At 33.5% G+C, this 13,340-nt stretch overlaps 1 protein-coding gene across 1 annotated transcript in view; it reads left to right on the top strand.

The window, feature by feature from the left end:
* The window catches only part of ADAM10 (ADAM metallopeptidase domain 10), a 110,466-nt gene that overhangs the window by 57,181 nt on the left and 39,945 nt on the right, over positions 1–13,340 (top strand). The window contains exon 5 of the mRNA XM_036218396.1: positions 11,738–11,838. Coding sequence (XP_036074289.1) covers positions 11,738–11,838 — 101 coding nt within the window. The remainder of the gene's footprint in view (positions 1–11,737; positions 11,839–13,340) is intronic.

Raw genomic sequence — 13,340 nt, 5'->3', positions numbered from 1 at the left:
TGAAGACAATTATGGTGGGGATTAAAAAGAATTAGGAGAAAGCAAAGATTTCTTTATTTTTGGTATCATTGATTTTGCTGAAGTGTAGCCATGTTCACTACTGAAAAATAGAGTAAATTTACATTTCAGGTCAACTATTATAAGTAATAAGTTACAGAAAAACTAGAAAATATAGCATTTAAGAGTATGTGTATTTCTTAGGTATAAGTGAGGCTAAAACTCAAGTCTTTTACATCTGTTATAGCACAATTCAATGCTTGATGTTTGTACCAGTGATCTTTAGAGTGTGTCCTAGGACATTGGTTCAGGACTTGGGTCCTGTGAAGAGCTGCTCCTGAAGAGGCATTGTGATATCTGATTGATTATAAAAATTTTAAATTCTGTTCATGGAGATTAGACAGTCTGCATAAGCAGTCTTACTATCTTACATTTATATTCATACTTTACACTAGGAATTTATTGATGTGGATTTTACTGGTTTCAGCAACCAGAGTTTTAGAATCATGGTTTTATGGGCCCTTGTAGATCAACTAGTTAAAACTATTTCGGGATTTAATTTATTTGCTCAAGATCATACAACAAATTAGTGGTGAGCAAATTTTTCTGAGTCTCATTTTCTTCATGTGTAAAATGAGGGTGTCAGACCTCATTTTATCATTAATATCCCTTATCTCTTCAAAACTTCATAATTCCAAACTACTTTTTCTCTAAAGCTGGAGATATTTTTGGATTCACTGATTATCAAATGACTATGTAAATATAAATAAATATTTTGCCTGTGAATTAAGTAGAAGCTGGAGTATATTCAACACCATTAGTGTTTTGGTGAATAGTCTTTCAGATCTTACATATTATTTTATTTATAATATATCTTAGATTTGTTTCTATGCCAATAAATACAGCTCTGCTTTTTTAAAAAATGGCCGCATAATATTCCATTGTTCATTGATGAATGTATTATTTACCAATTCATCAACTAATTGGACATTTAGATTGATTCCTGTTTTTCACTGTTAAACATTGTTTCAGTATACATTATTGTGCATAATTTTTCCCCTCAACATTTGTGTGATTATTTACTTAAGATTAATTCCTAGAAGTAGTGTTATCAGTCATTCGAATTTCAATATATATTGGCATATGACTCTTTAAGATGGTAGTATAAATTTTGTAGTCCTATATCTAGAAATTTAATCTTGATTTATAATATATTGGTATACAGTTTGTAGATATATTTCTCTGATTGCTCCACTAAAGTGTCCCTTAAAAAAAACAAATAGGATTCAGTCAAGGTTCACACATTATATTTGGTTGTCACATCTCTCTAGTTGATATATTTTTAAAACAGCTGTATTGAGGAAAAAGCGACACAACTGCTTAAATGTAAAGTATACAACTTGATAATTTTTGACATATGTGTACATTTGTGAAACTATCCCATAATCAAGACAGTGTATATATCTATCACCCCCAAAAGCTTCCTCCTACTTAGTGTAATCTTTCTCTTCTTTCCAACTCCTCTTTCCTTAGGCTCTAATCTGCAGGTTAGTTTGTAATTTCTAGAATTATATGTAAATGCAATTATACACCATATACTCTTTTTTAAAAATCTGACATCTTTAACTTAACACAGTTGTTTTGAGATTCATTTATGTGTTTGTATGTTTTATTAGTTTATTTCTTTTTATTGATGAATAATATTTCATTATATATAACATAATCTGTTTATGCATTTGCCTGTTGTTGGACATTTTGATTATTTCCAGTTTTGGGTTATTACAAACAAAATGACTAAGTTTTTTGGTATTAGCAACTATTGATTAAAGAAGATAAATGTCTTATGCTAGTTTTATATAGATTCTTTCTTCCCCAAACCCATACTCATCCTTCAAAATACAATTCAGATATAATTTCCTAGAAGCCTTTTCTGGCCCCTCATTTTCTGAGTGTTCTCTTTTTATTGCTGCTTATGCATTGATGAGTCCTCCTAATGTTTTGAATCCAGCATTTTCCATGTAATTGGTCATATGATTGACCTTTGAGAAGAGGCATGGAAAGAAAACCACTGTTTTAGATGAGTAAATTAAATTCAGCCAATATTTAGTAAACTGTGGATGATTGCAGGGAACATAAACAGTTAGCAAGTTAATATTTACATGGAATATTAGTCTGACACTCCAGCTAGATTGTAAGCTTTTTGAGGATGTATGCTTTGTGTCATTTATTCCTGTATCGCTTATATGTGGTAAATAATAATTTTTCCTCCCATTATTTATTTTATGGATAAATTACTGCAATAAGAATACCGTTGATGTACATTTAGGAAATTCATGTGCATACAGGCCCTAATTTTGAACATGCCCTATTTTATAGTCAATTGTAAAGTAGTTAGAGATTTAGAACACACTTCCCTGTAGAGACAATTTAAAATGGGAGTTAGTTCACAGTTATTGCAGGTAGAATGCAGGCTAAAAGGAGGTTATTGTGGTTAGTAGTTTACAGGTCTTTGGTAAACAGATGACCTTTGAAAAGAGGCATGAAAACTTGTTGCTGACTGAAAAATTAAATTCAGCAAGTGTTTATTGATTTGGGAATATATAGCAAGGGTTAAGACTTTTAAAAAAACCTTTAGGAGAATTCTCAGTCAATAATAGAGAGTCAGGCTATGATAAATGCTGTAACCAAAATGTCATCAAAGCACTGAGAGTAGTACACACTGAGAAAGCCTTAGAGATCTTTAGGAAGATGTCCCGGGGGAGGTGGCATTTGACTTGCACTTTGAAGATAGGGTAGACTTTTGACTGCTACAGATAGGAATCTGTGATGATAGGAAAAAGGTAGCTATTACTCTGGCTACAGCAATATTTCATTTTTAGCTGCTACAGCTCAGGGACTTCAGAAAAGACAATAAACTGGCATCTTTGGTGTGGAATCATCTATTTTCTCTGTATAGGTGTATATAGTTCTAAATCCAATAAATAGAAATAATGGTCACTTTTAAGTCAGTGTGTTACTAGTTTTCATTACATGTCTCATTTTTATAGGTATAATGATTTATTAACTTATTAATTAACATTATTTGAGTGCATGATCTGTATAAGACATTTTCTGGTATAGTTGGTACAGTGATAAACAGGGTAAAGGTTCTGTCCTAATGCACTTGAGAGTCTAGTGATTCTATTTGTAATTGATCAGAATAATAGAGCAACATTTCTCCTAACCTGATGTCCATAATCTATCTGCTTGGCCTCCAAAACTAACTCTTAATAAAAAGCAGGGATAGGGAGGGATGTTCATGGTCCAGCTTCCCCCTCTGTTTCCTGGGAGATCAATGTTATGAATGTATGTTTGGAAAAGGGGGACATCTTCAGCTTCCTCTCCTTCCCAGGGACAGTCATACTGTGCCCCTCTTCTCATGCTCTTTGCTTACCCTCTCCAAATGTAGACTGGGTAAGGCTGATGGGGAATGGGTACTAGGGAGAAAGGGACTCCTATCCCCTGGAATTAGAAGGGGAAAGAACGTTTGGGGTCTTCCCTACCTATTCTTCCATCTCTCTGTTAGAAAACAAAATTCAATCGAGTAAATTTTAAAGTTCTTGTTGGCTTTAGTCAACAGTTCATGAATTAGACAGCATCCCATCAAGCAGGTTGAAAGGAGCTCTGAGGAACTGTACAAAATGAAAGACCTATAGGCAGAAAGGAGCAGGAACAAGGAAGCCATACTAGCAAAAAGTGCTTGTTTGTGTCAAGGTCACTTTCCTTTAGGGGAGGGCAGTGGTCTATCAGGTAGATGACTGCACTAGTGCTGACCAGGTGATTCCTGGTAAACTGGTGTAAGATTCCATTTCTGGGAGAAGCTTAATCTGTAACTGGGTCTTGCGTTGGTGACATGGGGCTTAGTAGGTGACACCATTTTGGGCCTTTTGTCTTGTTTTTAATAACTTCAAACTCATCATTTCTCCTAAAAAAAAATAATGCCTGCTCTTCCGTTTACTCTTCCTTCAGTGGATCCATTTTGAGTTTTGGCAACTTTGGGAGTAAATAGGATTTTCATGGACAAGGACCCCACCCACCTCCAGATATTAACAAAGCAACATTTTGTGCATTATCTATCTGTGGAATCACTCTATTTTGTAGTCAATTAATATAATCAAAGTTGGATTATTTGATTAGATTGATGATTCATAGCATGTTTTTGAAGTGATTACACCAAGTTTTGACTGTTAGAGTCATCTCATAGGAAAGGCCTTGGGACTATGCAGTCTAATTCCTAATCTGCCAGTCATGTGGGGGGAGTGATGCCTTGCTTGGAGCAGTGGGAATGCACGGTCTACTCTAGTTAGTATGGAGTGAGAAGTGGGTGTTTTATGCACGGTTCTGTTGGGCAGAGAATTTGAACTATAAATATTCCTCCTTCCTGGAGTGAATTAACTAGAGCTATTTCCTGCTTGAGGCAGTATCACAATATATGTATTATTTGTATTTGTACCTCCTACAACAAAACAGAAGCAAGAAGTTGGCATACAAATAAATTGGATGAAAGGCAATAGATTTAAAACTGATCTTTGTTTTAAATAGGCAGAATATTCTACACCAGTGACTCATTCTTTGTGAAAGAATATGCTGTTTGGCCTTTTCAGGGGAACTACAGTGCATCCTATGATTTAGCATCTCAATGCGGACTTATTCATTAGTTGAACAAAGGCTTTTTCTAGAAATGGGATTATATTGTCAGTAATTTTAAAAGGAAAATGTTGTTGTCTATTTTCATAGTTAATGTGGTGACCAGGAAAAATAGGCTCTTTTGAAAGTATATAAGAAAGATTTTATACTTGATCTTTTTTTTTTTTTTTTTTTTTAATTATTGGGAGAGTTTTGTGCTGACAATTTGATGGATATGTAAATACTGCTTCCTTGCTTTGGAAATATCTCTTTTATCTTAAATATCAAGCTTTCAGAAAGAATATATGTCTTTAATTTATGATATATAAAATATAATTTACAAAGAAATAAAACACTTTCTCTTTTAAATATTCTAATTCTTGTTATTGCTAATGTTTTAAATTACAGTGTACTGAATAGTTTTATTATTTTTCATTCCCCTATATATTTATAAACAATGTAAGAGAATTTAAGTATTTTGATAAAAAATTTTAAAGGTCATGGAACAATTGTAGTTTTCCCCATTGATTATTAAGATCACTTTGCATAGTTTCAGCTTGAATGATGTGGCAAAGTGAGGACTGCCTGTGGTTAACTAGGTAAATAGGTTTGAGAATGGACTCTGGAAATACCATATCATTGCCAAGTGGCGTAAGTGAACTGCTTGAGGTTACAGATTATGTTTTTTGAATTAGAGTAGTCATTGTTACTAGTTTTTCTCCAACCCCATTCAGCTGCAGGGGTGTAAGTAGAGAGTCAACTTAAATAGGATTTGAATGAGAGTTGGGAGGTTGGTGGGTGTCAAGGGAGTTTAAGGCAAATGCAATGAAGTAATTATAACAATTCACTATGGGATTTAAGATAAATAGGGAAAAGAAAGAGAACAAGGTAGTGAACAAGGTAATGGCATTGATAGATAGAAAGTGGTGTTGAATTTTTGGAGCCCAGAGGGGGAATGTTCTGAAAAGATAAGTGGTGGAAAGTATCATTTGGAAGTTGAGATTATGAAGGGGTTTCAGTTATCAGTAATGACAGGTTCAAAAAGTATGGCCATAGAGGTGAGAAGTTGAAGTAGGAGAAGACCATCAGAGAAAAGGTGGTGTGAGTATATTGGAAGGATCATCAACATGAATGTTGGAACCACTGAGAATTATGATGGGGTAGTGTCAGAGAGTGACAATGAGTTAGGAGCTAAGAATAAGGAAATAGAGGGAAGTCATGACTTGGGGGGCAGCAAATACCTGTAAGTTGGAGTAGTTGGTAGTATAGTCTCTTGTCTATGAAAGTTGGGCCACAATGATAGTAGTTCTGATTGTCCCAAGGCAGAAAGTGGTAAATAGCTGTGAGTTTTTAGTGAAGTTGGGGGCAGGGGACTGTCTTTTCAAGAACAGGAAGAGTTCTGGGGTTCTCCCTTGAATCTTGGCGGAGGCATCCTGATAGAGGTGAGGAATGCTACATTGACCCCTGTGAGACGATGGACCAGAAGAGGTGATTTTCTAAAACATAGATACTCTCTTGATTCCAGTAAAATGCAACCTATTGGGCGTGGATAGGGACAGGGAATCTTATTGAATCTAGACCATCTTTTCACCCTGGGGAGTGATTATGGTTCTAAAGTTTCTGCAGGCTTCCTTTCAAGGTCATGGAACAATTGTAGTTCCATGTAGGTGGTGTGGCTTTTACACTGCTACTTGTTTGACTTCTGACTGTGTGGAGAAATGGTAGAAATCCATACTTGGGGTGTGTGTGTGTGTGTGTGATATTGATATAAAGACAGTGTTACAAATATGTGTGTATATATATTTATGTATATAAATATATCAATTTCATATATTTTATCAAGTAAATTAGATACGCATTAGGCACCACTTGTTTGATTACCTTAATCTTAATCTTTAGAGGGGAGTGAAATTTGCCACCTCAAATGTGTGGATTATTTTAGGCTGATTATTTTTAAGAAACAGATTCGCCCTTCACTGCTTGAAAGAAATTTGATAAGGGGCTTACTCCAGGAAGGGAGCTGTCACCACAGATAACTGAATATGAATGATAACTGAAAGGAATATGAATGAGCAAGATGTGGTGGACTGAGGGAAACTTAGTAAGACCTGTTTGTTTACATTCCTCTCTGTGTCCCTTTGTCTCTGCATGGGATAGAAACATTTATTCTCCTTTCCCTGTGAATCATTTTTTTTCCCTTTGAAGTCCCAGGCCCCTTGCCCTTTCTCCTCAGCTCAGGATTTTCAGTTACCTGGCTGCCCTTTGGGCCTTATATTCTAATGGAACCCCTGTATGTACAGGATTAAATTTATTTTTTTCTGTTAATCTGCCTCATGTCAATTTAATTTTTAGACCAACCAAAAGAGCCTAGAGGGTACAGGAGAAATTTTTCCTCCCTAACATGTTCAAATGCTCAGCTTCAGTGCCAATATATTGATGTGTGCTTAGTATTACCAATATCTGAAAGTATTTATATTTTATTGAGATAGTATATACTAGGGATTGCTGATTATATATAAATCAGACATATATATTCTTCTTTGGTTTCCCTTATCATTGCATTAAAGAAAATGATGTTACAGTTGTTTAAGATAGGAGTATTTTTATTCTGTTCTTGAATTTAGTAAGGTAGTCAGTTAAATACCATGTACAGACTTTGGAAGCTGTAATATCCTCGCTTTCAGAAATACTTTGCAGTAACTCTTTTGTGCCTGTGTAGGAGCAGATTCAAAATATATTTCATAGTATGCTTTGAAGGTAATCCTAATTTCTATCATGATCAGATTATGATCTTTGTTATTTCTCAAATATGAATAAAATCAGGCATTTCAACTGACATATCTTAAAGTACATTTAGGTGATCTAAATTATACATGGAAACAAAAATGTTGTTTTGACATATTCTTTATGTGGTGGACTTATAACTAGATTGCTAATGAACCTCAAAGCCTTTTGCTTTCTGAAAATGAAAATTTTGCATTAAGTCCTCTTTAGAAAGACTTTTTGAAAAATAATAATAGCGCTTCTCTAAGTGTGCAATATATTTAATCTGGGTGTAATAGAGTCTATGAGCTTCTATCTTTAGTTAAAAGATGAAATTTTTACTGTACTGTGAGTTTCAGTCTCAACTATATGACTGATTTTTTGGCAAAAGTTGTATCTTGGGGTGCGTGAAAACTACTTATAAATGAAGACATTTAGAAAACAATAACGAATACCAACAATGCTAAAGAATTTCTGAAACACTAGACCAACACTATTTTGTTATTGTCTGTGATAAGAAAATTTGCCAAATTCTAGTGGATGTAAAATAAGTTCTATTCTTGACAAAAGTGTTTACCGTAGTACCAAACAGCCCCCAAATTCAGTGACAAGATGCACTAAAATCTCATTTCTCACTGTGTAACAGTTTAATGTTAGTGTTCTTATCAGGGAGCTTTTCTTTAATAAGTGATTAGAAATCCAGGCTATTTTATTTTGTGGCTATACTATATTGCTGTTCCCAGGTATCTTCTACCAGCCATTCAGAAAGGAAAAGAGCATGGAGGACACTGGCCAGTGCCCTTTCCTACAGTTCACATTCCTCCAACTAGAACTCGGTTATGTCACACCTAGCTTAGAAGGCAGGCTGAGAAATGTAGTCTGGACTTGTACTCAGGATAGTGAGAAACCTGTTTGGTCAATGACTGCTGAACTGTGCCAAGAATAAAAATTTTTTTTTTTAAATAAAATCTTTGAGCATTTAAAAACTTTTTTTTTTTTTTTTTACTAGTTACGTGATTGATACACTGTTAGGAAGGGTTTTGGAAAAGGTTGTATATTTTTGTAAATGGATTATTCCCTAGCCCATGTACCCTTTTTAAAAAATATATATTTGGTAGTGGTGAGGCACATGGAATGGGGAGACCAGGTATGGTAGACATTTAAGAGAAGTTCATCCCCAAACTGGCTGTAATGATTTAATCTCAGAGCTTTTTTTTTTTTTTTTTTTTTTAAAGGCTAATTTAAATAGTTTATTTTGGGAGGGGGGGAACTGGGGTCACCAGTAACAATGCTCTTATATTTGTGCTCATGTCCATATTTGTGAGAGAGCACTTTGGGTATGGAAGTTTTTAAGATAATTTTAAGAAACTTAATGATAAATTAGAACTGTAGTTTAAAATAGCTCTTTTTGTGTGTGTGTGGGAGATGTCTAATTTCAACTCTAAGAATTTCATCAAATGTTGTTAAATATATGTTTATCATTGAACTTAAATTAGCATAAGGTAAATGGTAAAATAGATTATTAAGTGTTGTCTTATGGAGAAATCTAAATAAAGACAGCACAAACTGATCCATAAAGGAAAAATAAGAACTTAACATACTAATTGAATCATAAGTTGCTTATCACATTGAAACAGACCTTAAAATAAGCTTTTGAAAATATATTAATTAGTCTTATCCATTTTCTGTGGCGAAATACTTTGGATATCAGAATTCTGAGAGCATTTTTTTACTTATCTGCTTAGTTGCTGCCAGTGTCAGCAGAAGGATTCCTCCTTATTCACATTTTCATCTTGTAAGAAATAGATAAGCCATTTTCTTATCCATGATTTAAGGGAAAACTAGCCAAAGAATCAGGCCACTTTTTTAGTTGTTGGAGACTAGACTCTCCCAATATTGGGTAAAATAGCACAAAATGATGGATATATAAATTATATCAAACTATTAACTTGGCTCTATATAATTAAAACAAGTAGGAAAATTCCAAGAGATCTAAAGTCCGTTAACTGAATAAAGAACTTAAATGTGTGTCCACTTGTCTATGAGTATGCCTATATATTACGTTCATGGCATGGAGGAACGTCTTTAGCTGGTGGTTCAGGCAAGTTAGGTTCCATTAAGAATCTGGGCAAGGCTCACTGGGACATTTTCAGGTTAAAACTATTGTAGCAGAAGAAAGCATTGGAGTGATAAGACCCAAAATCTACTAAATCATGAGAATCGAAAATTTTGGCATGTTACACTGTGTAACTTCTCAGTTCTTATGGTAGATTCTTATTAAATATATGTTGTATAGCACTGTATTTTCACTTTCTGAAGCCAGCCTTTGAAACAATAAAATTATATATGAGTTTTTTCCCTTGTTCATCACTTCAGTTGTGTTAATTTTCTTTTCAGAATCATTTAAACTTGCTCCACTGATAATACAGTCTTTTAGTTCTAATTTTATTTTGACAGTTTCAAACTTAAAAAAGATTGAAAGAATTGTGCAATGAACGCATACCTCCTTCCCCCAGATTTGCCATTTTTTTAACATTTTACACCTTCCCCACCATACTTTTTTGGGCAACCATTCGAAAGTAGGTTACAGGCATCTTGAAACAATCACTGTTGAGTACTTAAGCACACATCTCTGAATAACATGTTTCACCCCTAAAAAATTAACATTAATTTTATGTATCATTTACTATTGTCTATAATAAAATTTCTCCGGTTGTCCTAATTTTTTTTTTTTTTTTTGCTATTTGTTGTCTCTTTTTGTGTCTTAATTACCAGTCTCCCCAAACTCCAGTTCTCAACTTTTTTTTTACATAATAACATTGCTTTTTATTTTTCATATGTCTAGGACAGTGACTTATAGAATGTTCCACAGTCTTGCAGTGTCTGTTTATTCGTAGTTAGATTCAGTTAACATTTTGGCAAGGATATTGCGCAGGTGAAGCTGAATGTTTCTTAACTGCATCATAACAGAAGGCACGTAATATCAGGTTGTCCTACTATTAGTAATGCTTAATTTGATCACTTGGTAAATTAAGTAGTAATCACTATAGCTCTTTGGTGTAAAGGTACCTTTTTTCATTACAATTATAAATAATCAGTGGGGTGAGACTTTCAGAGACTATGAATATCCTGTTACCTAACATCTTTAATTCATTGGTTTTAGCACCTATTGATGATCTTTGCCCAAATTAACTTATACATGTGGAGTTGTAAAATGGTAACTTTTAAGTCTATCATTTCTTTCACATTTATTGATTAGAATTTTACAGCCGTTGCAATCTTAACCCCTGATAAAAACTAAAGTTTAAATCAGAAATGTTATATCAGTATAGGTACGTTGTTCATAACCTGTATCTTCTACTTGTCAGTATAGATTTGGATTGTAGTATTTAATTCATATTTCCAAAGAAATAGATCCTTAGTATTAACTTTAGGTTCTAAATTTTCTTAAGAAGCTACCTGCAGTGTTTCTAATTCAGTGTATTACATCTATAAGCTACTTAAGGATTTTTTTAGTGCTTCTCCACACACTCATCTTAGTATTTTGACAATTTTTTTAATTATGGTTACTAAATCGAACTATAAAATATGGTCAAGAACTGAGCACGACATTAACAACAGAAAAATATGTGAACTTTGAGACACTGAAGTAAACTTTTAATGACTAAATTAAATTGAATAGCTATTTGGAAACAGAACTAATTTACTTAAAGATAAATTAATCATTGTTTAATTTTTAAAGGGAGAAAATTTATAAAATAGTTATTGTTATATAAAGCATTTGCTTGAATTATATATTGAATAAATTTAAACTGTCTGCTTATGCCATGGAACATGTTTCTAGGTCACTTTTCTGAGGCCAGTTGGTATTCATTAAAGGATTTCAAGCCAAATATTATATTAGCCTAACTGTAGATTGAGGTGGTTTTGTACACTTGTAGCATAGGAAATTTAATGTGTTTGAAGGGAAAGTTATAAATTACAAAAGGAAGAAAATTGCAGTATTAAGACACTCTATATATCCACAATGGGAAAGGTTGGGAAAGTTAAACCCACAATAAACAATGATTATTGTCCTTTTTTAGAATTCGCAAATCATCTATATGATAAGGAGCTAGAGACCAGTAACAGTTTTATTGAGAAAGAACTTAAGAACCTGCCAGGTTTGAAATTAGAATGCCTAGCATAATTTCTTTCCTATAGGTGCTTAATAAACATTTATGGCTTTCATTAATTATGACAAATTTTAATTTATAAGATAATTTGTAATATCTAAATATGATAATAATGATATTTCTTCTTTGTGTTTTAGACTATCCCCATAAATATGGTCCACAGGGAGGCTGTGCAGATCATTCAGTATTTGAAAGGATGAGGAAGTACCAGATGACTGGTGTAGAGGAAGTAACACAGGTAAGGATTTTAATACTAGCTTGCATTTAAGAAATGGAAATGATCTTAGGCATGTGTTTCTGCATTAAAATGTATGTTCTAGAATTTCTGAAAAATTTGTACCACTGCAAGGAAATATTTATATATTTTTAATGCTCAAAGAGGCTAGGTAACTTGCATATAATAGCTATGTGGTGCTAAGATTTGAATACAAATCTGTATGACTCAATAAACATTACATTTCATGTCCAAAACATACTCTGTCTTACATGTTTTATTGTAAAACTTATAAAATGTTCAGTTCGAACTTTTTTTTTTCTATAAATGTAAGTATTTGTAGTAGTGTGAAAATTAGACCAACTTTCCCTTGTTTGCCAGGGACTTCCCAGTTTTTAACAATGAAAGTTGTGTGTCTCTAAGAAAACTGAGATAGTCACCCTAATAAAAATTGTAGTGCTGTTGATATTTTAATTGTAATGTTTTTGCTATTTGACTATTGTTCTTTTGTTCTTTTATTAACCTCCTTTTTCTTAGTATTAGGTGATAGGGTTATAGTTATTCAAAACACAAGCTTAAAAAATTTTTATGATAAAATCATATAATTTAGACATCCTTTCTAAAAGTAGTAGGATAGAGTAATGTTTCTTGAGCTGCTTAAGTCACAAATACAGATTTGTGTATTTCTTGATCTGTAACATGGCATACACAATTCTCTTTGAAGTGGATCTTTGAAGTTTAAGTGAGATTTTATTCTTGCATTCATTGAACAACTATGTATTGATCTGTCAAATGTCAGAGACTGTGGTAAGTTCTAGTAATATGTGGAGATTAAGATGAAGTTTTGTCTTCAAAAAGTTTATAGTTTAATTGGGGAGACAGAAACAATTGAAAGTAGTAACAGATAGAAGAGGATTAAGCATGGTGATACTCTATAGGGCGATACTCTATACTTAGGAGGAATTGTTAACCTAGCTTGGGAAGTATTTGAGGACAATAATCATAAACTAAAAGAATAAGCAAGAGTTAGGTTAGCCATGAATAGATGGAAAGGCGGGAGAAACAGTATACTGGCATACCTCATTTTATTATACTTCACAGATGTTATATTTTTACAAATGGAGGGCAAGACCCTCCACCAGCAAAAAGATTATGACCCGCTTTTTTGCCACACACAGTTATTGCAGTGGTCTGGAACTGAAAATGCAGTATCTCTGAGGTATGCCGATATAGAAAGGCTAGAAAGATAGTAAGACTTGTAAAGAATTTTTAATTCCAGGGTGGGGTGCAAAGTTAGAGATTGGGAGACTGATGAGAAGTTGCTGCAGTTATTTAGTTAGGAAGTAATAGTGGCTTATACTAAGGTATCAGCAATGTGGATAGAGGGCAAGATTGCAGATTGTTAGATATAGTAGAGCTTAACAGTGACTAGGTATAACATTAATATACAAAAGTAAGTCACATTTCTTTATATCCAGCAGACTACCAGAAATGTGACGAAAGAGGGGACATCATTAATGATAGTA

This window comes from Rousettus aegyptiacus, unplaced genomic scaffold (assembly GCF_014176215.1).
Source record: "Rousettus aegyptiacus isolate mRouAeg1 unplaced genomic scaffold, mRouAeg1.p scaffold_m13_p_3, whole genome shotgun sequence".
Classification (NCBI taxonomy): Eukaryota; Metazoa; Chordata; class Mammalia; order Chiroptera; family Pteropodidae; genus Rousettus; species Rousettus aegyptiacus.
Note: the sequence above shows the minus strand (reverse complement) of the source record. Positions and strands in the feature narration are given on the sequence as shown.